At 42.9% G+C, this 27604-nt stretch overlaps 1 protein-coding gene across 1 annotated transcript in view; it reads left to right on the forward strand.

Moving 5' to 3' along the window:
- GLP1R (glucagon like peptide 1 receptor) overlaps positions 1-27604 on the forward strand; it is an 87388-nt gene that overhangs the window by 31854 nt on the left and 27930 nt on the right. Inside the window, exons 3-5 of the mRNA XM_075146805.1 lie at positions 804-914; positions 24133-24242; positions 26878-26984. Coding sequence (XP_075002906.1) covers positions 804-914; positions 24133-24242; positions 26878-26984 — 328 coding nt within the window. The remainder of the gene's footprint in view (positions 1-803; positions 915-24132; positions 24243-26877; positions 26985-27604) is intronic.

Genomic DNA, 27604 nt, shown 5'->3' on the forward strand with positions numbered 1-27604 from the left:
CAGCTGCGATGTGCCAGCATCATGGTGTTTAGAGGACACTGGTGACTTGTCAGTGACGCTCACAACTGGACACAGTGTGGCCTTTTCTATGCTTTGGTGCTTTTGTGACACACACAGAAAGATAAGACGGGTCTAAAGTTGTATCTGTGAAGAATTATTTCAAAACTGTTAATTTTCCTTCTCTTAACTACATTATTATGGCAGAGTGAGAGCAGTAGTTGATGACAACAATGGCAGGGAAACATTCATCTCCCTCTGCTCCATTATCCTGTTGAGCGGTTGAGTGCTGCCCTCTAAGAATGACAGTTTAATAAATCTGAAGTTGAGGTATTCTTATGTTGATTAAGCTGTAATGCAAAGTTATGGTTGTGTGTGGGTATTTCGTTGATGGATCTATATATTAGGCTAGACTTTCCATCTGCACAACTGTGAACCATTCTCAGGAATGATTATCTACAGTATTCATAGCAAAAATGATTTTAAATTAAACTGAGACACATAAGGGTGTAAAAGAGAAAAGATGGGAATGGATCAGTATTGATTTACCTTTCTTGTCCTTTGATTTAGTCAAAGACTCTAATCTTTCTTCAGTTCCCCCCTGAAACAACAGTTTCTTGTGTGGGGATAAACTCTTTTGGACAAATAAATCCCGTTTAACTCCACATCAAAGCTTAATTGCATAATGCTGTTATGGCTTAAGTGCACGCGTCTGTCTTTCCTTTTATCTTCTGCTCTTCAGTCTTTTCCTCCTTGCAGTATTAATATAAGGCAGTGGCATGACCCTCCCTTCCATCTCTCTGCAGAAGGCAAGTTCTGCAACAGAACATTTGACAATTATGCCTGCTGGCCAGACGGACTGCCCGGCACCTACGTGAATGTCAGCTGCCCCTGGTATCTCCCCTGGGCTAACGCAGGTAAGAGCCTTTCCTTATAGGCACAGCTTTAAACCAACCCTGTTTTCCTTGCACAGTCTTAGCAAGGATAAATTGGCTTAAATGGCTATGAGTGCAGCCAGTTCTCTGCAACATAAAAGTAGGAATGGGGCTTAGTATGATACACTTTTTATCTCCATTTAGCAAGAGAAAATGAAAATGAGAGAAGAGACTGTTCTTAAAGGTTGCATTTAGTTCGGATTTTTGTGCTCTCATCTGTTTTTGCTGCTTGAATAGTGATGACTATTAATAAAATAGCACTGTGGTGCTTGTTGAAGACTATCTAACAATAATAATGGTGTAGTCTGAAAACTGAGATAAAAGTAGCAAAGCTAGACGGTAGGTCGTCCTGTAGTAGATAAAGACAAAAAGGTCTAAAGTGAAAGTCTTTTGTGCTGCTTCCTGAGATAAACTTATTTCTCAGAATGCTGCAAGATGAAGACATTGTCAGTGGTCACAAAGACTTTTTTTCTCTGAAGGACTGAATGTCACCCTTAGATTTTACACCCTTATGTACATGTACACTTGATGCCACTTGAAGGCAATGTGTATTAGATTGCTTCATCTAGTATTCTGTCTTTGAAACCAGTGACTTGTACAGCTTGTTCTTTGTGAAGAACTTTCTGTGTCTTGAAGTCTAAATGAAACAGTTTGTTAACTAGCTACCCCGGTGTGGCGAATTAGCTTTGGCCCCTGTTAAGGGACAGATGATGCTGGTTCATGAGGATGTATAAATCTGACTGCTGGACGTAAAGATGGTTTAAGTGTGGAGTACACGTTGTAAGTGTTGGTATGAGAAAGAAAAGGAATGGGATGGGATACTTAGATGTATTGGATAATGTGGGACCTGGGCATGATGCAAATGGTATGGAATAAGGGGTGGAGATTGTACTGGGTCTGGCTGGGATGGCGGTAACTTTCTTCACAGCAGCCCTTATGGTGCTGTTCTTTATATTTATGGCTAGAAGCGTTGACAACGCACCAGTGGTTTGGCTGTTGCTGAAGAGTGCTTGCACAGCATCAAAGCGCTCTCACCAACCCGTGCCCTGCCCAAGGCCAGTAGGCTGGGGGTTTGCAGGAGGTGACATAACTGGGACAGCTGACCTGATCTGATGAAAGGGATGTTCCCTACCATAGAACATTGTGGTCAGCAGTAAAAGCTCAGGGAAAGGGGGAAGAAGGGGGTGGAGGCATTCACGGTTATGGTGTTTGACTTCCCAAGTAATGGTTACGCATGCTGAGGCCCTGCTTTCCAAGAAATGGCTGGACATCTGCCTGCTGATGGGAAGCAGTGAATAAATTCCTTATTTTGCTTTGCTTGCACGTGCAGCTTTTGCTTTCCTTATTAAACTGCCGTTATCTTGAAGGGGTGGTGGTGTGTGTGTGGGAAATCCTCACACCAAAATCAAAATGTCATTACTACACTGACAAAGGTGGACAATTTACACACACAATAAAACTCCACCCCTCGTCCCTTCACTGCTTTACAACCACAAAAGATTCCTCACAATTACTCCCCTCTCTGGCAACGTCCAGTCCCAGTTTTGCCCGTTACCTCTCCCAGTTACTGTCTTTACCTTGACCAACAAGCTTTTCCATTTTATTTTCTCCCCCGTCCTGTTGAGGAGGGGGAGTGGGAGAGTGGCTGGGTGGGTGTTTGGCAGCTGGCCAAGGTCAACTCATCACATCCACCATGATATCTCCAGGGGCTGCAAAGAAGTCTCTGCTCAGCAGAGCAGCAGCCTGCAGAACCTCCTCTCCTCCATCTTCTCTGAGCTCAGTGCTCACAAGTGTTTCTCATACTTTTTTCCTCACCCCTCACTGCCAGGCAGTGTTTGGCCCTTTCTTATGTACATTTCCCCATCTTGGCTGAAGGGCTCAGCTGTGCCCTGCGGTGGGTCTGCTGGAACCGGCCGTGTCCAGCACGGGGCAGCTCCAGCCTCTCCTCACAGAGGCCACCTTGCAGTCCCCCGCTGCCAACACCTAGACACGGATGCCCAGTACACTTGGTAACCTGCTATAGCACTTAATGGCTCTTGCTGTTGAGTGGGAGAGGTGCTTGGAAATGTAAAAATTTGGTGATGGGGGGGGGGAGGTGGGAAATGTCAGGTCAACTATCGCAACCCTTTAACTTTCTGACTAGCTTTAAGCTTGTCTCAGAGGTAAGTCCCTAAAACAAAATTGCTGGTCTGGATTGCTATTTTCACTTTAACTTGGTGCATCTTTTATATTAGGGTTTCAAGGGAAGAGATGGGAATTAACATTATGGTGTACTTAGTGGTTAGGGACACCCGCGGCGCATGGGGGAGAGATGATCTGCTCCCCTCTTTCTGCCTCCATGCTCTGGGGTCCTGCTGCCACTTGGTTACCTCTTTGGCCTTGCCTGCTTTCCTAAGTGACTTGCATGCTTTGGCAGTTTTATTCCTGTCTTGTTTGTGCTGAACATCTATGTTGGGGTGATTTCCCCTCCCACAGATGTATTGTTCTGTATTCTACCGGGTGAATATTATGCTACTGTGTCCATATTTCTAACTTCTGCACGTCTTTTGTATTATCTCAGCTGTCTTGGTAATAACTGCCAATTTTATAACCTCTGAACTTAAAATGCTGTTTGCTAATCCTCTTCAGATTATTAATAAAGATGTTATGTTTTTAGAATGGGTAAACAAGCTTTTATAAATGTATGAAATTAATATTTACCTCATAATTAATTTACATAAAAATATCAGATGCTGCAGAATTTTTTCCAATAATGCTAATCTTTCTGGATATCTAAAACTCTTCACATGATTAAACTTCTTTCCTCTAAACCTGTTTACTTGCAACCTTTAAGACCCTGGACACAGTTATTTGACTTCCAAGTGCTCTTGAAACATCACTGCTGGAGAGAGCCAAGGCTTAACACAATACTGCAGATTAATAAATTATTGGAATGTGTAATATCTTTCAAACTTTTGGAAATAAGTTTTTTAAAAAAATTATCCTGAAAACAGTGTTTGTTTCAGTGAAAAGAATAGCAGCATTTTGTATAACCCCTTGCTAGGGAGGATTGCAAAAGTACTTCAGAACGTCATTAAACCTCTGGACGTGCTCCTTTGTTGTGCATACTGAGCATATACCTCAACCTCTCTTTTATCAGTGAGGAATAAGAATGGAACAAGGAGGCCTTTCATTGTCTAATATAAAACAAGAAGTTTGTATCGGTGCCAGGTACGCAATTTAGGAGCCTGAATTACCATGACCTGATACTATTTTGTGACGTCTTGTGGGGTCATGTTCAAAGTGAATGCTAATGGGCTGCCATGGTGAAGAGGTAACATCTTTATAATGGAAGATCTAGAGCAATAGGAAATTGGACACCCTGTGATTTACAGTAATCACTAAAGCATACTTATTACTTGTTCTTGCTTAGCCCCCTACTTAGAACTTAAAACAGATTCTAGCACTGCAGGGCTTCCATCTCTTCACCTGATGAAAATGGAGAGAATGAAAAGATGAGACCTTGTTTGGGAAGTACCTTCAAACATGTTCAGTGAAGGTCACATTAAGTATGAAGTGCTTCAGCCAAGCTTACTCATTTGAAACTGCTGTTCCTTTGATTAGGAGTCAGGTTTTCAAATGCGTAAAAAGTTTGCTGGGGGACTTCACACCATACCCCCAGAAGTCCCCTGGAGAATAAATTGAAACACTTGAAACTGAATACTGCTTATGATGGGGTACTGAAATGGAGCAAGCATGGAGTGCAAGTCTCTTTATGACCTGGCCATTTCTGTAAAAAGTGTATAAGAGTTGGAAGAAGGGACAGGTGACCCAGGAGGCATATAGAGACACTGAGCATTCAAGGATAGGATGAGGAAAGCCAAAGCCCACCCAGAATCTCACAAGTGACGTGAAGGGCAAAAAAAAGGCCTTCTAAACAGATGTGAGAGAAAATTTGGATCCACTGCTGAATGGGGCAGGAGGATCTTGTGACAAAGGATGGGGAAATGATTGAGGTACTTGCTGCCTTCTTTGTCATGGCCTTTACTGGTAAAACTTGCCTTCAGCAATCCCAGCCCCTGAGATCAGTGGTAAAGTCTGGAGCAAGGAAGACTTACCCTTAGTGGAGGAGGATCAGATTATGGAACACTTAAACGGGATATACACAAGTCCATGGGACTTGGTGGGATGTACTAAGTGCTGAATGAGCTGGTTGATGCTATTGTGAGGCCACTCTTGATTATCTTTGAAAGGCCATGGCAACTGAGGGAGATTACTGAGGACTGGAAGAAAGCAATTGTCACCCCTAGCTTCAAGAAGCACAAGGAGGAGAATCTGGGGAACTATAGGTGATCGGCCTTGCATCAGTCCCCGGGAAGGTGATGGAGCAAATAATCCTGGAAACTGTTTCCAAACACATGAAGGACAAGAAGGTGATTGGGAGTAGTCAGCATGGATTTATGAAGGTTGAAATCACGCTTGACGAACCTGATGAGATGACTAGCTTGGTAGATAAGGGGAGAGCAGTGGATGTGTTTATCTTGACTTTAAGTCAAGTGACTTTGTCACTATCTCCCATAACATCCTCATTGACAAACTGATGAAGTGTGGATTAGACAAATGAACAATGAGATTGACTGAAAACTGGCTGAGCTGCTGGGCATATAGCGTTGTGGTCAGCAGCACAAAGTTCCAGTTGGAAGTCAGTCCCTAGTGGTGTACTCCAGGGATTGGTAGCAGGGGCCAGTATTGTTTAACATCTTTATTAATGATCTGGGTGATGGGACTGAGTGTGCCTTCAGCAAGTTTGCAGACCATACAAAACTGGGAGGAGTGGCTGATACACCACGTGATTGTGCTGCCATTTGGAAGGGCCTTGAAGGGCTGAAGAAACGGGCTGACAGGAATCCTGTGAAGTTCTGCAAACTGAAATGCAAAATCCTGCCCCTGGGGAGGAATAGCTGCATGCACCAGTACTGACTGGCTGGAAAGCAGCTTTGCAGAAAAGGCCCTGGAAGTCTGGGCTGTATTAGCAAGAGCATCACTGGCAGCTCAAGGGGATGATCCTTCCCCTCTCCTCTGGGGTGCGAGACATATCTGGAGTGCGTTGTACAGTTCTGGACTCCCCAGTATGAGAGAGATGTGGACATACTGTAGCAAGTCCAGCAAATGACCACGAAGATTATTAAGGGACAGGAATGTCTCTCAGATGAGGTGATATTCTTCAGCCTGGAGAACAGAAGGCTCAGGGGGGATCTTATCAATGTGTATGATCACAAATTGAAATACAGGAAATTTCCTTTAAACGTAATTATTTTACTGTGAGGTTGGTCAAACACCTGGAACAAGTGACCCAGAGAGGTTTTGGAGTCTCTGTCCTTGTAAGAAGATGGTCAAAGCTTGACTGGACACGGACCTGAGCAACTTGCCCTAGTTTACCCTGCTCTGAGCAGGGTGTTGCACTAGGAAGTCTCCAGAGTCCCCTCCCAATCTTGGCTGTTTTGTGTTTCTCTGTTTCTGTTAATTTTTTTAAGACGGTAAGTCTCGGTATCCTAGTTACTGTCAGGTGTTACAAACTTCCATTGGTGTCAGCCACAATAGGAGATGGAGAAAATAATTTGCAAAGGGAAGAGTTTGTAATGCTGGAGCATTCCTTGATCAATTACAGGTTTTGCAAACCGTATACTTTAACAGCTTTTATTCTTATTTGTGTCCTGCTCTTCTTGTCCTAGTGGCTGTTAGTCTTGAGCCTGCCCTTCTGCAAATCTCGACAGCAGTTGTAGCTCAGCAGGTTGCCTAGCAGAGTGGCAAGCCAAAAATGATACGGAGAACTTTCTACCTGCTCAGCAGGTATGTGCTGTGTCACTAGTCCAACCCCACACGATGTTAAGTAGGTTCTTGTCTCTACTTGCTGCCACAGAGGTCCTCGCTGAGGTGTAACTTTTTTCTTGCTTCCTTAATGTGGCAGCTTCTGAATCACTGCCTGCATCGTGGGCATGGGTTCGGCAGTAATGCTTTCTCCGGGTCTTCGGATTGCTCATTTATCTCAAGGTGCAAGAACAACTGCAGGGAAATGGGAATCTGCTCATTGAAAAACTTGAGAATAAAACTGGTGTTCTCAGTGCTGTACGTCTATTCAGACTTGTGTGCATACGGAGACTCAAGACCAGTCTTTCACAAGACAAATCCATGGAGGATGGGCCTGCAGGTCTTTTATGCTAAGCAATGCGTGCAGCTGCAAGGTTTTGTCTCACAGCATCACTCGCCTTGTGACTGCAACATTGGTCTTCTGCCCTTTTTGAAAGTGCTGCTTGATAAGGCAGCCTATAAAGTACAGCAGAGACACTCAATACGGCCCCACTTGTGTCAGATTATTTTAGAAACGCTGAGCCTGAGACTTTTTTTTGTTGCGTTACCTAACGGGTGTATCAGCATCCCTGCCAAACTCGGTATTGGCATGCTGTCTGCAAGGATGGACTCTGAAGGCTGGGAATATGTCGGTGATAATTGAACAGAAGAAAGATCGCAACATTAGACCGAGATTTTATGCTTGAAACCGTGTATCCCTGTACTGCTACAGAGTTGCTTTGTGACAGGCAAGTAAATTAAACCTGAATTTTTAGAGGAATTTTTGTTTTATAGCTCGCACTGAAGTACTGGGCATTGGGTTGTCGGTGCACTTTTGGGATGTGGCCTGTGGTTTATTACATCTTTCTTCAGCAGCACTTCACTACTGCCTTTTTTTCATCTGTAGCTGTGCAGCAAACTAGATTGGGAGTTTCACCCAACTGAAAAGTGGGGTTTTGTCCTCATTCCTTTGAGTGTGGTTTGTTTGTTCCCCCTCTCCTCCCCCCTGCCCACCTCACCCCCCCGCAGATCAGTTTCCTGATTGGTGTGACTGCAGCTTTAGCATTCATCTGCTTCAAGTATATTGGTTGTTATAGTATTGCCTTAACTCAATAGGAAGTTGTGAAATAAGGATATTATAGATATCTGGGTAATCAGTATCACACTGAAGCCAAAGGAGCTGAGGTTTAGAGTAGCCTCTGCTTCAATGCAGGTTAAACCATTGTCACTGGAATGAGAAATAGGTGGCTAATGTGCCTCACAGCACAGTGCAGGGGTTTGGTATCGTAGCAAATGAGCAGCCCAGACACTGCTGGGCTATAACTACATGGTAGGAGTTCATAAAGTCATCTGTGTCCCTCTAGTGCCATATAAAATAGCTTTGTGTATGTAGTGAGGAAGCCCTTTGGGACAATGAGAAGCAGTAGCATTGGGGCAAACAGAAGGTGGAGGGAAATCTAGTTTTGGTCAAACAAAGCATTCTGTTCAGGACTCTAGTGAAATTCATAAATTTTCTCTTTAGGAAGACTTTTTGTTTTTCAAAGTGGTGTTTCGAAATGCTTTGAAAATATGAAGTGAAATGTCTGGATTATCAAAACAACATGCTTAATTGCTGCCATGCCTTGCTTCCCCACCCCCCCAAAAAAAACCCCAAAACAAACCAAAGCTTTTTTTTTAGCCTGCTTATACATCTTTGAAAGAGCAAACTACAGCAATTTCAAACCTGTATGGACTATTTCACTCCAGCTCTGTTTTGCTTCTATTTGTTCTTATGCAATTCCCACTGTTGGGCAGGTCTTCATGGGGAGATGCTGAAGTAGCAGGAGGGAGGTTATTGCTAAAAGGATTTGTTCTGTGAAGTTGCCAGCACAGATTTTGGACCACGGCCAAAGCCTGTTGAAGGCAAATTTCATGTACTTTTGGCTGTCTGAGTCAAAGCTTTTGCTCCCATATGTGTCTTGGGCCAAACCTTGCCTTTGGTGAAAACCCAGAAAGCCTACTCAGTTTATAGTAGCATTGAAGTTACACCAGGTAAACTTTGCATATCTTGCTGTCCCCATTGTAGTCAGTGAGATTACCATAAGTTATACTAAGGCAGCGGCTGTCTCGAAGTCCCATCAGGGCAGAAGCCTCCAAGGGGAGCAGTATCCCTTTAAGGGGCGGCAGGCACCTCACCTCACTGTCACTGGCTGTGTGCTTTTTCTTGTTACCTTCTTATAATTGAAGGCCAGCTGCCAATAACACCATGTGGATTTGGAAACTGTGGAGCTGCACAATTCATCTTGCAATTATGCCTCCTCTGGGGTTCTGATATTTTATTGTTTAATAGCACTAAATCCTTTTTAATTAAAAAACCTTCCAGAGGTACTAGTTTCAGACAAGAGTTATGTGAACAGTAGCCGCATCAGTTGCTCCTATATATACTGGGCTGCACAAAGGCTGGCTGCAAACTTGCATTAACACAGATGTGGCTGCGACTCAGATCTCCACTAAAAATCTTCTGAACTCTTTGAATGCTTTTGCTTCAGCTTAGAACCTGTCTCTGGTTTGAGGTGTCTGACACCTGAATTGGCTTGACTGCTGCTCTGTGTCTGTATTGGTATCTTGCTCTGGCACTGCTGAATTTTGAAGCAACCCCCTGATTATCCTACTTGCTGTGACTGGGTTAGTTTGAGCAGTTTTGGGGTCTGTTTCTTTGGAGGAAACTAAACCAGAAGCCGTGCCCCAGGCGTGCATTGGATTCTTTTCGGTCCTGGATGGAGACATAAGACCTAATGATATGTCTGTACTACTATGAAGTCTTCCAATATGACCGTACATGGGCCATTGGAGGACTCCTGAACTACCAGGCTCTCATTAAATCCTGAACGTTTCTTGACTTGTATGCCTTTAACTGCTGTTGACCATGAGGCCTCAATGCTTTGTAATTCCCCCTGCTCTCTAGATCCACCTTTCTCCTAGTTTGAAATCCTTTCCTTTGTTTAACTAACAACTTCTGTTGTCATTCACCTTTGCTTGAATCGCTTGTCTCCTATAATTCACTTTATTTTCTATATTATCCTCTCTTTCCTACATTATGCGTTGCAATGGTGACACCTGCTCCTTTGTTCTTCCAGAAGACCAGGCAAAGTACAGCCTGGGGACCCCTGGAAACAACATAGCTTTTCAGCCTGTGACGTGAAAGACCTGAAAGTTTCTCTGGTGGCAGAATAACCCAGCAGTAATATCAGATGATCTCTGCCTCTGGCAGATGGCTGCCTCTGGCTACTAGAGATGCAGTTAGAGTCTGATTAAATCTAATAAGTTGAAGGGCGTTGGGGAGATCTGGGACCACAGTTTTACTTCACACAATAGTTTTGCCCGGTCACAGAGACTGCACGAACTGAGGTTCATGTGGGGGTGTGGTAATGCAGAGGCCGGAGACCGGGCTGCTGCTCCAGAGTACCGTTAGGTGCAAGGACACATCCAGGTCAGCTCTTTCCCGTTTCCCCCTGCTGTAACCTACATTTGAGACCCTTTTTCCGGCACTCCCCATTCCCTCTCTGGTGACAGAACTGCTTCTCCTGACGTGTCTTTAGGTAGGTGTGGGCTCTGCGTGAGGCTTTGAGTGGAAATGGGGCATTACCTCAGAGCTGCCAGGTACCAGAGGTTACCAGTCTGTGAGGATTTTATGCTTTTTAAAAAGCAATTTCGCTAGGGCTGTGAGATACCGGCAAACCACCTTGTGGTGCAGCAGAGATGATGGAAATTGTCTGCGCAGTCCCCACCCTGCCTTAGTGTCTAGCTTAGTCCTGGCTACTGTTTAAATCATGAACTCGGCAAGCCCTAATACTTCCCTCCTGTGTGGCGTCTTCTCCTCCCCAAAAGCTGCGATTATAGACTTACACAGTTGTGATGGCATCATGCACAGCAATGGTGCAGATCCTATTCCCTGCAACACAAGGAGCGGAAGCATAAGTGTTGAAATGGATTTTGTTTGGAATCTGAGAGATTCATCTGTGGTGGTTGTGCCCACCAAGGAGAAGGGCTGAAAAAGGAAAGAGAGCCTTGTCACGTTTGTCAAGGTGTTGCGACAAGTGCTTGAGTCTGTGGCATGCCATATCGTGACCCAGGTGAGAGAGGATTACAGGTAGACTTCTGCTTCGGCAGGGATTTTGGGTCAGTGACTGTTGATGGGGGTGGCCAGTCACGTAATGCTCTCCCCACAGCAGAGTGCTCCCAGGCTGGGCAGGCGGCTGCATGGTGGGGAGCAGGCTGGTGGTAAGCACTGGTTTGGGGTCGGGGGAGTGATGTAACCAACTTCACCTATCTGTATCTGTAAGTCTTGCTCAAATGTTGTCCCATGAGCAATGTGGTCCCACCAGTCTCCTGGGCCCACCGTCTGCAGGCCATTGGAAAAGCTTCTGCAGCCAACTTTTTCCTAACAGTGATTTAGTGCCTTCCCCCCGCCCCCCGCCATCGAACATGGTCATGGAGGGCTGATGTTCAAGCAGCTGCACTTCTGGGGCGTCTGCTGTGCTGCCGGATTAAATCCACTGTCCTGGTCCTCTTTCCTTTCCCCAGGGTTGCCTGTGTTTGGGCATTGCTCATACTCGGAGGGAGAGGGAGTTTGGGAACAGAATGGCATAGTGCCACAAGCAAAAAGCAGAAACAGAAAGAAGGTGCTTTCTTTTGTTTGTGAGACCTCCTACGGGTAATGATGCTGGGGCGGTGAAATGCTACTGTCACCTGTGCAAGGCAGACCAAAGGAAAACATGTGTTGCTTTCTAGAGAGGTCTGCGGAAAACCCTACAGCTGAGGAAGCAGACATTTGTGTGAGAGTTTTCCTTCAGACAGTTTTGAAGTATATGCATGGCTGGAACATTTGGTTCGGGGGACCAGGTTAAACCCTGTCTGATTTAATCTCTCTCACTTTTTGTTTAATCATCCAGTTTCATAGTTTGAGATCTTGTTAAAATCAAGACAGTTAGCAGATGGCTACGTGAGTGCATAGCTAAACTACCTGTTTGTCTTTCAACGTGCAAGAAAATAAATTTCACTTCAAATATTGGATACAGTGAAGATGATTAGACATTTATTACATTTCATCCCTTCTTTGCTCTAATAAAACCAAGTTTCCAGAAAGCTCTTCGTAATGCTGGAAAGGGGTGTGACCTTTTTTCAGTGAAAAAAATGTTGCTTTGCATTTGCTAACCCATAAGCAATTCAAACTTTATGCTTCCTTACACTAAAGGCTGTCTCAAGCTAATTGGCAATCTCAGTTTGCTTAAAAAAATAATAATAAAAACCCCCTAATCTTTCAAGTTCACCTCTGCCTCTGTTTGTTAGTCTCCATCTGGTAGTACACCAGAGAACTCTAGAACATATGCTGCTCATCTCAAGGGTAGTTATAGGGACTGTTGGAAGAAATAAATTTAAAAAATCATTAACAGATAGATATTATTAACATGCATCTATTGTGGGCCATGGCAACGCCATTCTCCATTTTATCAGTTTTATTTGTTTAAACAAACGAAATATATTTTTAAATAAATCGCTGGTTAACTTCAGTTTGAGATACATGCAACAGAGCAGTGGCTTATGAACTTTCAACTGGGGTGAGATATGTGACTTCCTTCAGGGACAGTGAAAAGCTGTATGCTCCGATTCCTCTTCTGCTGCAACCAAAACATGGGCATTCCTCATCAAATGTGTGATAGGAACAGAAGGAGACTTTGCATGTGGCCAGACACTGAAGTGCATATATGGGTGATGGGAGCAGCTGCATGTTGTTCATATCTGGTCACCTGAGGCCCTCTAGGAAGAATTTAGTTTTCTGCCTTGCTGGACATAGCATAAATGCTGGACAGCCTTGCTGTAGGGTATCAGCTTGCTGTGACTGCATCTGGGAGTTAGAGTAGTTGGCAGGGCTGCATGTTTTCCAGCAACGTTCAGTTAAAACTGTATAATGTTTTTGTTTTGTTAAAGTAATTCCTTGAGATGTACTGTCAAGGATATCAAGGCACACCTCTGCAGAGACACAGCTGAACCTCGTTCTGCGACTGCTTGAGAAGTTGCTCCCAGCTGATCTGACTGTGAATAGGACATTTAAGTGAGAAATAAACACCGTTACACCCAGCTGCAAGGAATTTACTGGACTACCTCTGTGCCTTGCCTATGCTAGTCTAGCAGGTAGCTTAACTTCCAACAGACATGTCTGAGCTCACCAATTACCTTAAACTTTGTCTACGCTCTCATTACAGGTCTTGCATAACTGAAGTATATGTTATCTACCCAATTCTATTTGTTAACGGTACCAGTATACTCTATTAAATGGAGGGACCTCAAGCCTTTCTTCATATTACTTGCACTTAAGAACTTGCAGTTTTTAATTAGGGTGGACAAAGAGTAAACTGAACTAATTAAAGGCCTGAATTAACATAGTCCTTGTGTGTACTACGTAATTAAATGCCTTGCTGAAAACAGTTTATTATCTTTCTGGCTTACTTAAATGTTGCTAATCAGTAAAGTATTGGTTTCTCCCCACCATTCCCCAAGTCCCAAAGACGGGATAAAACATGAATACCTGATCTTAAAATAGCATAGGTGGAGAGCAACTTGCTAGAAGAGCCATATGACCTACAGCCCATTTCTTCCTCCCTTTTTCAGGAATCCCTGGCGCTTTACCTTTGGGTGATGGGAAATGTTCCTCTCGCATTCAACCTATACGTGTTCTCTCACATAACAAATACGCTTCTGGTGCGATAGTGAGCTTAAAGGTTGCTTCTTTCTCCCAAGATCCTCAGCTGAATTTGGGTGAAGATACAACTCAATCTACTTATAAATGCTTTACGTAAAGGCGAATCACACTCTTTGCCTCTTGAAAATATTGGCTTTGTGTTTGAATTTTTTATAATATTTTCATTTGACAGAGTAGTCATACAAAACATGGGGACTGGCTTAAAAGGTGTCTGTATGCAAGTAGTCTAATTATAGAACATCCTTCCTTTCACGCCATTTCACAAATGCAGCTCTAACCTGAAAATGTGCTAACCTGTGTACAATGATTGCACTTGTTAATCATGTACACAGTTTTATGTATTTTGCAGTATTATCCTTTTCCACTCGTGTGTTTTGCTAGTAACTTTCCCCTTGAGAGTTTTCTGTAATAGACCAGATTCTCCCTGAGAGACCCAGGTCCCTGCTATGAATTTTGAAAGTATGTCTAATCCTCCTCAAACATGCTCCAAATGTTAACTATTAGGATTCCCATACATCGCTTTAAATTTTCTTTGAATAAGAACAAAGTTTTTCTGGGCAACATGTTTATGAGAGAACCTGGGTACATGACTAGTTCAATGACAATAATAATGATAGTGGTGGTTGGCGCCTGGCCAGGCTCATCTGACCTTTCTGGAACTAATTTACTTTTTGACAGTTGGAATGAGCAGAAATGAATTAGGTAAGAAAAGGATCAAGTGCTCATCAGCATATTTCCTCTGAAAGCAAAAAACTGGCTTCCACACGCAAAACCTGCCTGATAATTGCCCTGGAGCTTAATGAAGCAGGGCATCAACAATTTCCTTTAAACAGAACGAAAGCATGGCTAAAAATGTGGAAAACATTGCGTTTGTGTGGCTGATGAATGACAGTGGGCCTCTCTAAGTTTTTAAAGATGTGAGGTAGGGTTGGCAGTGGATATTCAAGGAAAGGATTGCATCTTGGCAGGAAAACAAAAGTTTAAGTCAGAAGGATTGTATGTCCATCCAAATACCTTTCAAGCAATGAAAACTGAGTGGAAACGAAAATGGAATAGAAAACTTGTGGAGGATTACCAATAGAATGGTATAAGAGTTCCTGATTTTTACATCGGAGGTAGGTCCCAACTTTGGGATGGAGGGTAAGAATCAGAGGTTGGTGTAAAGACTGGCTTTGTAATGGAAAGGTAAATCCAGACATAACTGCAGCTTTAGCGGCCTCCAGTCATTATTGACAGCGAAGATGGTGGTTTCCATAATAAAAGCACTTGGTGCTTTTTTGTATTATTTGTAAGAGCTTGTATTTAGTAGCTTATAGGTTTGCGGAACTTTGCTTGACTGAAATTCAACGCAACAGAAGTCTGTTTTTTAAGACGTTTTTCAAGAACGTTTTGTCAAAACCTTGTTCTGCATTTCAGCATGTGGATGAGGAAGAGGAAGATGGCTCCTATGGTATTGGTGATATGCCTCTTGCTGCTCACGGGGGTGAATTCCTTATGTGCGCTCCCCAGACTTCCTAAAGTTTATACCTACAGTCTCCAGAGGCCACATGAGAGTGGAGCAGTGGTCCTTTCTCCTCAAATCCTCTGTGACTGTCGGGCCAGGGTGCTTTTGTTGCACGGGCTGAGCAGGACTTCTCGTGCCCTTGCCGGCCACAGTAGGCTCCAGATAGGAGAGCAGAGGTGCTTCATTGATTTCACCCCTCTTCACTGCTTGGCTGGAGCAGGAGGAGCTGCTGGGGTGCGATGAGGAGGGCTGAGGAATGGATCGGTGAGAAAGGAGATGTGAGAGGCTGGAGTCAGGTTGCAATTTTGTCTAATTACAGTGTTTTTGGAGAACGGAGTAGGAGCTGAGAGAGGAATAGGGAAGTGCAGGGTGAAGGAGAAGGGTCAGCTGTGGGTAGGTAGATCAGCAGCATAGAAGCAGGCATTGCAGCAACAGGGAGTGTTGGAAGAATAAAGCTGAAGAGGAGAACCAAGGAGGGGAATGTAAGTAGGGGAGAAAAAGGAAGAGTGTGACAGTAGCTAAAAGGAGAGGGGCAAAGGAGGCAGAGAGAAGAGGAAGGGGTTGGGGGAGGAAGGCAGAGAAGCGTTAGTGTTAGGGTATATCTGCTATGGAGCTTGAAACTCAAAATCGGTATCCCCGCGTGTAGCAGAGAAATCCATTGGCAAAGCATGGGGATATATTGATGTGGGTCAGTGTCCTGAGCAGTAGAATCAAGGGCTGTATTTCTTCTTATACTTGAGCTAGCTGCGTTTGGGGTTTTATTGCATACCACTACTTCTTACCGTGTAGATGCAGCTTATACCTGTAATGCTAGGTCTGCAGAGAGTATAAGAGTGACGTCTGTAGGAAAGCCTTTACCAGTTGATATAATTTTTCTTTACAGCTTCAGATGCTTTAGCTCATCTATACAGAGGTAATAAGCCTTTAACCAATGTCAGAGTGCACAGCTTGCTCAATAAAAATGTGTGTCTTCACTCTTTGAAACGCATGAGATCCTTTATTGTATTTGTTCTGCTTTGAAGTATCCACTTCCTTTACTTTCTGTAGATAGTGGGTAATACTTGTGGAATTACAGTAATCTCTAAAGTAATTTTCATGGTTTGGGTTCCATTTTATGATGTTTTGCAGTTGCCTGTGCTGAAAGCTTCCAGTTCTTTAGGACTTTTTGGTTTATCTTTATAACTGTCCTGTGAAAGATGATAAATTAGGATTATTGAATCATTGGTTCTTTATAACATTGTTTTTGAGGATAACTAAATACCACTAATTTTCCTGTTGCCAAAGATTGGCAGTTTGTTTGCAGCACCTGGCATTGGTTTTAGCCTGCATCTTCTGGAGCTTCTTGTTTTGCTCAGAAGCTGCATCAAACAACTGGTGTTTATTTGTGTGTGTACTTCCCTCTCCTTCCTAGCTATGCATATTTAACATACTAGTTATCTGTTGTTTTTTCTCAAAGCTGTTTTTCCTTGCTTTAGCTCAGCAAGCGTTATGCTAATAATTTGCCTAGTTGTTTCCTTTTCTTTTGTTTTTCTTTCACTGTCTGCATGTTTTGTTTGTTTATTTGGGGGGTGTTTTGCTTATTTACATAAGTCCTTGGAGCATGGGCATAGTAAAATAGATCCCTTTCTCTGCCCTGGGAGGACTTTAGTTGTGTCTTTTGCAGCCTTTTAAGAAAACTTCTTACTGCATAATTTTTTGCTTCATTTTACCATCCTCTAATGAGATGCCTTCTATTAATTACATTAACTAACTGATCCAATAACTTTAAAACACAAAACCTCTTAGCACCGTTTTTACAAGTTTATTATGCATTAAACTTCCAATCACGTTTGTTGTTGCAGTAAATTTATTCCAACCCACTTTTATTTATTCTGAACAAAACTTTTAATGGTGCTTTTTGGTATCTTACCAAACCTTCACAAAGCTGTACCATTATCATAAATACTTGGTTTTCATAAACAACCTTCTTTTATTACATTAAATCACATATCTTTTATAGTTCATAAATACTCTCTATTAAACCTAATGCACACATACATGCGTGCATTTTTATAAGTTGTTTTTTAAAGTATATTTCAAAAAGTTATGTTAGGTTTCAGTGCAGTCTAGCATAGTTAATACAGCACTCTCTCAATACAAGTTACTCAGCTGAAACGCTTGGAGAGTATGGCTCCTTTTAGGGTAATACTCTGTGTTAAAAACAGTATTGTTTTTCAGGAAGATATTTAATTTTTATGAGATATTAACTCCTACCCAATGATGTATAAGGTTACAACTTAACGAATGCTTTATGATTTGGCGTGGTCTACTTTGCTCACACAACCTTTATTGGCCACCATTATGCAAGTAGTTTTTAATTATTAAGCTATATTCTATCATTTTTCCACAGATCTCTTATTCCTTCACTATGCAGAATGGATCTGCTTGTGAGATATGTAGTAAAGGGGGCTCTTCTTTGCAGGATCATTGCCTCATTAACTGTGGGAGTTTGTGTTGAGTGAAGCAAGATACTGCAGAGCTGGCAAGAAAGATCTCTGCACTAGGAGAACTGAATGCCCATGCAGAATAAATTTTGCGGCTGCGTAATTTTCTTTGTTGTATAAATCTGGCTTTACTATGTGACTAGAATATGTTCTTTATTTTTTGGATCATCTCATATGAGATAATAGCACTTAGTGCTCATTGGGGAGCTGAATTGGTCGTCTTTGAATGGACCGTACAAATAAGAAAATACTGTATTTGGTGTAGACTTGATTCAGTATGCTTAAGTATGACTTGACATCTCACAGTGGTAAGGATGAATAATTTCCCATTAAATGATCTCCCTCTATTCTGTATCCTGAATAAAACAGTGGATTCTGTTGGAAAAAAGGTATGACTGTGTACATAGAAACAGTGTTATTGGGTGGAACTAAAACCCACATAAGTAGCTTTAGCTTAGCACTTCCTAATTCTTGAATGTTTAGTTTTGTTGTGTTAATTTCATTCTAAAATGGATATTTTTAAATAAGAATTTATATGCGGGCAATACCCCCTGTGTGATGTCAAACAGCATCATCTCCATATGCAGAGTCTCTGACTTTGTGCTGTTGGTAGCACAGGACAGGATTCGGGCACTGGGGATTTCCAGGGCATGCAGGTGGGCTTGTGCAGCCTGTGGCATGGCCTACGCTGGCTTAACTGGATCTCCCCTTGCACCATGTAAAGGTATCTGTTAGGTCTGCGTAAGCTCACATCCATCTCTTGGTAGGAGTGTGGATGCATGACTCTCTCTCTCTTGTCACTCTTCTTTGCAGTAATTATTTTTTTTTTTTGGAAGAGGCGGGAGGAGTTCTTGGATCTTTCCAGCTAGGACCTAGTGATGGGGAAAAGTTACAGTAGGGATGTTCGGATCTGTTTCCCCACCTCTCACCCAAACCATAGAGTATAACTGAAAATTACTCTCTTCCTGCTGCAAGAACTTGAAGTGACCACCAACCTTTCTGCCTTCAAGGCAAAATGCAAGGCGTAACTGGTTTTCAATTTTTTACCGTCACTAAAGCAAAGGAGTTGGGATGACTAATACGCTATGAGGGAGGAGGAATAGTGGGAAGGGATACTAAATAAAGTACTCGTAGTTAAACTGCCTGTTGAGGTAATATAATTTTGGACGATGTGGCAGTGAGCCCAGCATAAATGCGCATTTTGATAAATGTGATTCTTGGACAGTAGTGCAGGCTGGAGCTGCCCCAGCTCCCCGGAGGCTTCGTCATCCGGCTGCTCCCTGGTGTCGTATTTCCAGCTGCGTGCTCACGGTGCTCGAGTCCTGGGTTTAGGATGTCTTCGCTGTAAGCAGCACCAGGATTGGGACTGAGTGACACTTATGCAGCAGCTTTTACAGCCAAGAGTGGCTCCTTCCAGGAGGGCGGTGCAAAGGTCACACCAAATGAGAGCTGAACAGAGCTGCTGATGGGGGCACAACCTCCTAAATTCTGATAAATTGTTGTCCCCATCAAAGGGCAGGTTGCTCATTTCAGGAACAAACCAGTCTGCTTTGAAGACTGTCGTGATGCTCTCATATTACAGAGTCCCTGTTTTATGGAGAAAATTGTTGCCTTTTCCAAAACGTTTCCCCTGCTGGAAATAGAGAATAGGTATTACCAGAGGAGAAGACTATAATACTTGACAGACAGCAGCCAGACAAAACTGCGGTCTCTCTTGTTCTTTTTCTCATTCTCTCATCTCTCTGCCTGAATAGAATTGATTGGGTAGGACATGCTGTAATTTGTTTTTACAATGAATAATGTTCCAGTTTATCCTCAGGGACAGTTGGGTGAGTAATCTCACACCGACCTTGACACCCTGATGTTGTAAAATACACATCAGGTTGGTTGTTTTAAGCAGAGAAATAATTCAATTTGGCTTTATTTCTAGTAAAAGTGGGCTAATAAGGACATATTTGTGAGCCTGCTGCCCATGTGATAACATATTTTCTCCATATATAAAAGTATTTAGCTAGTTGTAGTACTTGATTTGATTTACAGGTTCATCAGAGAACTAGATAGATGTTACTAACTTTAGTGCTAACTCTTGGGCTCTCCCCTCTGTCTTTTATCAGTTTACAGAGGCTGAGTTTTGGGCTTCAATCCATGTTTTAACATGAAATTCTAATGAGGTGTGATTGACACTGTTCAAATGAACTGGCATCATTAAGCTACTGTTCCAAAGGTTACGCAATTTTGTAAGTGAATGCATTTAGCTTGCAGGTTAAATAAAATCAGATTCCCTGTGCACTGGCTGTAGAGATTTTTTTTTTTTTTTTTTTTATTGTTGATGTTTGCAGAGGATGATAGCCAGTTCTAGAATGTAATAATCAGTGTGATTCAAAACATTGACTATATGGTAACAAAAAGCATTACAAGACAGGGAAAAGGTATTGTAGGATAGCAAGGAGGCAAAAACCTCTCGAACCTTCAAAAAAGATTGTTCATTATGCTGATCTATTAGAACTGAAGCTGATTGTTGTATGTTTGTTATTTGCACTGCATTAAAGGTAAGGGCCTGAGTCACTCTGCAGAATTCAGGCATGGACAAATGTGAATCACCTCTGACTAAACCACCTGCAAGCAAGAAGCTGAAATTGCTCAGCAGTGGAGGGGGAAGCTGTGTGCGTGCCTTCCTTCTGTCATGGCACACAGGCAGCCTCCAAGCATGTCACGGTTAATTTCCCTCTGTATGTATTAATAACTGATTTTTTTTTTTTCAGCGATGGCTTCATATGAAAGCTGAAGGAAATGAGATTCCTGGTGAGCTTTGGATCAGGCCCACGGCAAAGAGAGAATGTGTACGAATACTATCCCTTTATCCATTTTAGGAGGTTGAAGATCTCTGCCATCCTAAGCCATGACCAGCTGTGCAGAGAGGGAGTCATAAAAAGTCCATGGGAAAAAATGGTTTTAAGAATATTTGTAGGTAGCTTTAATGCAAACCACATGGTTTCCTCTGACCAGTAAGAATGGTAGGATACTTGCAGTGCTTGAATCAAGATGTCCCTGATTAAAAGCCAGTGGATCCCTTTGAAATTAGTTGGAACTGCTTTCACCAAGCAAAGATGAGGATTTAGCTTGTATACGAAACAAAAGAGATCTAAGGTCTCCACTTAAGGTTTTTATCAGTTATTTTGGAGACATGCCAGAGCAGAGTTTCTGGCATTGAGGCTGTTCTCTGTCCCTCCCGTTGGTAAGGCAAGACCAGGGAAGGGCGTTCAGTTAAGGTAACATCTCTTCTGAGCTGTCAGTCATTAACAGCCTTTTTCTTGTGTTTGGGCGGTAGCAGGTGGCTGCCTGTGATGGAGCGTGTTGCCCAGAGGATGAGTAGACGGAGGCTGTTTGCCTTGTGCTTCTAGGAAACAGAGAAACCAGGAATGGCTGCAGGATGATGCGGTTCAGGAGGGGTCTGCTCCAAAGGTGCATCCTGCAGGGGCCATGCTGTGTGAAGGCCGGGGCTCATGGGCCTGTGGCTCTGGGCCTCCTTTTCTGGGGGGCTTCTGCGGCTGATCACACAGCATGCAAAGATGTCGGCACCCCTGGGATGGGTTTGCCTCACAGGTCCTGCACGGTGCTGGTGTTGGATTTGCCCAGCTGCAGGGCATGAAGGGTCTTGCGTGTGGTGTATATCCATCACCGAGCCCTTCACGGCCCCTACGGTAAACGTCTGCTGATGTTGTGTGGGTTCTGTGGTGTTCAACACATAACTGAAAATAATTTATTTCTACAGCAGCGAGACTTGTTTTCACATTCCTGAGAGTAACTGGCTGCCTGCAGTACATCAGCCCTGCGCTCTCTTCATGTCGTGGTTTGTGCAGTCTCTCAACTCTTTCATGAGCTTCTCTCTGTGTATCAACCAGAATCTCAATGCTGCCTTAAAGTCTAAGTTTTCTTTTTTAACTTTTTCTCTCTCATAAGCATTTTGGCTAATAAATGAGTCCATAGACCAGACGTATATGGTCTCACACTCTCATACGCAGTCTTATCTATTTGGATTTTTGATTAATTCTTTTGCTTCTTAAGGCTCTTCCTGGATACAGGCACCCAGATGGTCTTTAGCTGCCTCAGGGTCCTGCACTAACTACCGCTGTTTTGGCGAGGAGTGAGGCTATGACAACCTGCCACAGCTGGATTGTGGCTACCCAGAGGTCCATGAGAGCCATCAGTCCAGTTTGAGTGTTTGTGACTCCTAGATGTGGCAGGGACTCTTCTTCCCAGTGTAACAGGGTTACATTCGTTTTTCTTCTTATCTAAATGAATGGCCTTATTTTTCTGTCTGATGGCAAATTTCATGTTTCGTTTACTGTAAACTCTTCTATTCTCCAATATATGCCAGGCTTCAGCATACAATAGATTTTCCTCATTATTTCAAAAGAAGTGTTATCAATAAAAAGAAAATTAAAATGTGTCACGATGATTTGGAGAGAAAATAAATACACTGAGGCTAAGCTTTCATCCCAATTAGATCTTGACAGTAAGAAATACTGGGGGGGGGGAAATTCACAGTTTCAGAGAATGTGAAATAATGGTTTAAAAAAAAAATCAATTCTCCTTTAGCAAGTTTTTCTTTTTTTCAGGAATATAGTGGAATTTATTTTTGTGTGAGATGGCGTCACATAATAATTTTGTCTTGTGATACTTCTTGGTTACAGCTCATGCAATGGCAGTCAGACTGAATTTCTGAGTCCTGTGACCCTCTAGACTTCAACCCCCTGGCTTTCACCTTCATTGGCTTGTAATATATAATATTTACTGATTCCTGATTCCTAGAGCTGCCTTTGCATAGATGTTTTGAATGGCTTACTTCAATTTGCTGTCCATTAATCTTGAGGGGAAAAAAATGATGCTTTCCTACTTGCTGCCCTCCATCAGGTGTGAGATCCTTAACACTGTAGCAACATCCCAACCGAAGGAAGTGGTTGGCACTGGCAGTAGGTGATGAGAGCAGGTGACAAAATGTTCATAGCAGTTAATGGATATGAATGTATATGTTGCACGTGCTGACCTAATCTCTCCTGCTGTTTTTGTGTAAACATACGCAAACAGATATCCTTAATAGTGAGGAAAAACCTCCACAGGCATAACTTAATTTTTATATCACGTTTATATTATCTCATACTGGTATATTCAGTACACCAATTACAAAAGCAAATAGACTATGCCTACCAAAACCATTATCAGTTACCATTTAGCATACTCATTAGAAATGGCTTATTAGAATATAAATGTCTATATTATTTTTTAAAACATCATTCTTCACTTAGAGTACCTACTACTAGTCTACTGCTGACAATTATCAAACAAATTACCAATTGTCAACTAATATGCAAATAGCCTACTGGGTTGTTATAATTTCAAATAAGTTTTAATATTTTCCCATTGAACAGAAATGCCGAGTTCTAACGAGTTCTAGTTTGCAGTAATGAGGGAGCTGACAACAGGATGAGGTTGCAGCAGGCAAGGCTGGGTTTGAGGAAAAGCTGTAATTGAGAGGTATTTTGATACCTGTGTAAAACTGAATCCTCCTAATTTGACTTCTCATATCTCAAAATGTTGTAAGTGTCTGTTTCTGAACATTGCCTCAGGAGAGGCTAACCCTGGTTGAGGGATTGACCCAGCACTGCTTTTTGAGGGGTAGCTTCATAACATAGAGTAAGTCGGTTTACTGGGTGAGAAATGTGATTAGTAAGAAACTTCATTTGCAAAGCAGCCGACATCATTATTCTAGCTATGCTCTGATACACAGGCACCTCCAGGTTGCTTATGTACAGCTGTAAAAGTTGTTAGACTTCCCCAATACTCCAGACACCCGAGAGGGGGTTTCTTTTGATACACTATGGTTGAGTGCTCCTTCCCCTTTGTGCTTTTATATTGGTGCTTCAGTCTGATGTAATTTTATTATGAGCCATTTCATCGTACCTGCTTTTACAAGATCAAGCTGCTAACTGCTTCGGAAAGGCGTTTTATTTATTGCTGGTTTTGTTATACAAACATGAGGACAGAAGGAATAAAAGGAGTACGTGGGTCATTTAGGCAAAGATTTATGGCTTCATTTTGTAGCACAGATGTTTGTATAAGCATTTACATTTGGGGGAGCTTGTGTTAGCATACCTATTCTGAGGTTTCTCTGGGTCTGCATGATCTCAGAAAAGAAAAAGCACACTTACTCTTTGTGCGCCGCCTTTTCCCTGTGAACTTTGTAGCTGAGGCTTAACATTTCCAAAATTTGTGTGTCTTAAAATCTAATATTTCAGTGAGCTGGAATTCATGCATGTTGTAAAATCCACACAAAGACGGCAGCAACTATTTCAGACTGTTGTTGCTGCTGAAGGGTTAGCAGTTGTCCTGGAGTACGCACCGTCTGATGCCTTTGCAGCCGTGTCCTCCCAAGCCGCTCCCTGGCCCTGCGGACGAGCAGCAGCAGCACCCGCTGCAGGCAGGGAGCGGGCGAAGAACTCCCCCAGCGATGTTGCGGCTTCCCCCTCCAGCCAGGAGAGCCATCGGTGGGGAAGAAAGGTTGCACTGAGCTTCAGACCACTCGGCGCACCTTGCCCCGCAAGCAGGCTCTCCTCCCATTAACCCTGTGGCTTGTTTTGCTTCTGGCAGTGCTGCGTGGGCAGGTGTACCGGTTTTGCACCCCGGAGGGGACATGGCTGCTGAAGGAGAATTCGACCCTGCCCTGGAGGAACCTGTCTGAGTGCGAAGCCTCTGAGCAGGTAAGAGTTTCCCTCTCTTGCTGTTGTTGCTGTTTAGGACAAAACAGAAGAGAGGAAAAATATATTTACTGATGCCCACGCATTTTTGTCTTGTCAAAGTAATCTTTACTGACTTATCCTGGGTGCCTCACTTCAGAGAGCCTAATGGTAAGGGTTGTCAGGCCTCTCCCCTTCAACAAAGGGAACGTGGAGGGTAGATGAGAGCAGGTTTAAAGGTACATGAGAGAGCCAAGAGAAGTGCACCAGGTAGTCCCAGCTCAGTGCGGTGCAGTGCAGGGGGCTCAACTGCAGCCCACCCGAACCAGGGGAGTGACCTAATGTTATTCCTTTGCCTTTTCTTCCATTGGCATGTCTTACAATAAAGTGACCGTTTGTTCTCTCTGTCTTGTTAGCAGCTATTAAGGTGATTAAGATGAACTGAACTGAAGGATATTTGCTTTTCACCTTTGGGCAGGGGGCAGTCCCTGCTTTTTGTTTGTTTGGGGGTTTTTTGTCTTTTACTTTAATTTGCTGTGGGTGATGGAATTAGGCTTGTCAGTGTTATTTTCTTGCCTAGTGCTTTATACTCTGCAGGGAGCTGAGACGCCTGGCACCAAATGAAGGAGAGCGTAGGGATTTCCAGGCGATTTTTGTCAGCCATTGGCGTCAGCTAGTGCACCGTGTGCGTTCCCATGACACGTGATACCATTACTGCTGTGAACCTCCAAGGGCGATGCTTTTCATCACATAAATTGAGTGCACTCTCTCTGTCCCAGGGTACTAGGAACTAGTACATACCTAGCCAAAACAGTTCAAGTACATGAAATTCCCAAGTGCTGTGGGTTCTGTGCCCTCTAGAATTCCCGTTGCTCAGTGCCTCATATCTTCAGAAGGAATAAATGGCTGCAGACTAGAAGGAGATGGGAAAAGAGATAGTTTCTCATTCTCCAAATATGTTAAATTTAACTTTTCCCTTTAATTTGCAGCCTTATTCCTTGTCCCTTCCATGTTCTGGAGTATCCCAGCAGAGCGCATTATCTTAACGCAAAGTGTAAGGCTGGTCATTTGACTTTTCCTTGTTTGCCATTAAGGTTTCTTCCAGAGCTGTGTTGGGACATGCTAAGGAGAGAGATACCTAATGGTAACACTTGGTCATTTGGTATCTGCCTCCACGTTTCCATGAACTGATCTGGATTCTGAAACCCTGTGTACATGGTGTCACTCCCCGAAATGCAAACAGCCATGTTTGGTTTTCCAGCTAATGTATATAGAGCCCCCTAATAACCTACTTTGTTTTATGCATCTTGTACATGAGTACAAAAGGTTGTTTTGATAAGTTTGTTGTGTATTATGTTACCACTGTTGCTAAAACAAAGTCCAAAGGGTTTGTGAGTGAATCCTTATAAAATAACATTGTTTACTTTAAGTGTGCAACGTGGTTTTGAGCTGCGTAGATGTTTTAAATTATCAGGTCTCAATAGTTTGCCTGAGCTTTGATACCGAAGAGATTTTTCTTTTCTCTTCATAAGGCAGCTCTCATATCATTACCTTTAAAACATTAACCTAGCAAATCCCTGAGGAACAGCCTGTATGTTCACCTTAAATCCTCCTGGCTGTGCAAAGTACATCTGAATAGCTGTACTTATATCTGAAGTGCAACGAATGTATTTCTTTGTACAGCACAGGTCTCGGGAGTCAATTGCAGAATTAGCAGCTTGAAGAAGGGAAGTGAAATGCCTGAGTCTATTTAGACAAAGATACGTGCTTAGAAATGAACCAGAATAGAGGATATGAATGTGCCTCAGAGACTGAGCAATAAGCCTGTGTTATAATTCAGACCTGCCTGTAGCTTTTCAAATACTTCTCCCTAAAGATTTTGGCCAGCACTTTCAAGCAAGGGTCTCAGTGGTCATGTCTTCAAAGTGAATCTGAAGAGAGCCACAGTCCAGGGCTGTCAGGGGGGTGCGAGCATCCCCGCTGCTCTGGCCCGCGTTGGGTCGCTCTCTCCCAGGCAGTGCTGTGACACCTCGGCCATGAGATGGTGCTGGCTGTGGTTTGTTACCAGGAGGTTGCACAGTTCAGGCAGAAGAGAGACTATTTGGGGGCAGAAAAGAGTTTAGTGGTATGAATGCGAGGCATGCTTTGCCTCAGAGTCAACGAATGGGAGCCGGCCTCGTTTAGTTCTAAGTATAGACGTAGCCGAAGGACCCCCCTCATTACAGCAGTAAGGAGTCTTGCTTTAAGTGTTCAAGTCTGAAAGCATCAGCTTTGCCATTTTTACTGCAGGGCTGAGTTGTGTCTGTGCTTCCAGCCATCTGTTTAAGACTTGCTTGTGTGGTAATTCACAGCTCTCCAACTTTATTATGAAATAATGTCACATTATCTATTTTCTAGCCTGGCTGCAAAACCTAACTCTTTGAGTGAACACCTGGGAGCAGCTGGGGAATTAAGATAAAATTTTTATTTCTTTAGAGCATACGGAAAGTGGAAGACTGATTTGATATGTGCATTTAAACTTGAAAGTAGGAGAATGACTTCTGGTTATCATTAATAAAAGTTAGAAAGCAGCTGGGAGAAAAGAACTGAAGCCCATGAGATCTGTCTTTTCCCCCCTCCCTTTTTTTTTTTTTTTCTTTTCTCCTTTATGTGCTCTCAGGATGCACCAGAAGAACAGCTCCTGAATTTGTCCATCATATACACCATTGGATATGCTCTTTCCTTCTCTGCCCTTGTAATAGCAACTGCCATTCTTCTTGGATTCAGGTAACTGGTGAAGCTCTGAAGAGAGTGGAGAAAAGGTGTTATGTTTTTCTATATGATAGTATCAGACTTTGAGAGAAACATTTGACGTCCCAACCCCCCCCCCTTCTTCCATCACCTCGTTATTTCTCTATCTTATGTCACTTCTGTGTTCCTTCCTACAATCATTTCCTCTCAAAATGCAAGTAAAATTCCTAAATTTTTGCAGTGTTACCTGTATGAATGTGTGGAGCAGATGCTTTTTATCAGTTGAAATATTTTGTTGTGATATTTTTTATTTCAATGAAATTTCCACTGGAAGAGGTGGAAAAATAGAGAGATTCCAGCATTCCCTCATGGGTGTCACCTTGCAGATGAGGCACTAGTCTGGAGTGTGAGAAGACATTTAGGACAGAAGTTTTCATCTTGCCTTGCTTGGAATTACACAGAGCATAAATCTCAGTCTGGCCTATTTCCCAGCCCTCACATGCAGGGTGTATTTCAATGCAGAAAAGGATTTTTGACACAGTTTCTCTTTTTGGAGAACTTTCAGAAATTCTTATTTCTTTTGCAATATGGAAGAGAACCTAATTTTGAAACTTAAAAAGTTTCTGTGAAATAAATTGCTGTCAGCTGGTCAGATT

The sequence above is a fragment of the Calonectris borealis genome, chromosome 3, assembly GCF_964195595.1.
Source record: "Calonectris borealis chromosome 3, bCalBor7.hap1.2, whole genome shotgun sequence".
NCBI classification, from domain to species: Eukaryota; Metazoa; Chordata; class Aves; order Procellariiformes; family Procellariidae; genus Calonectris; species Calonectris borealis.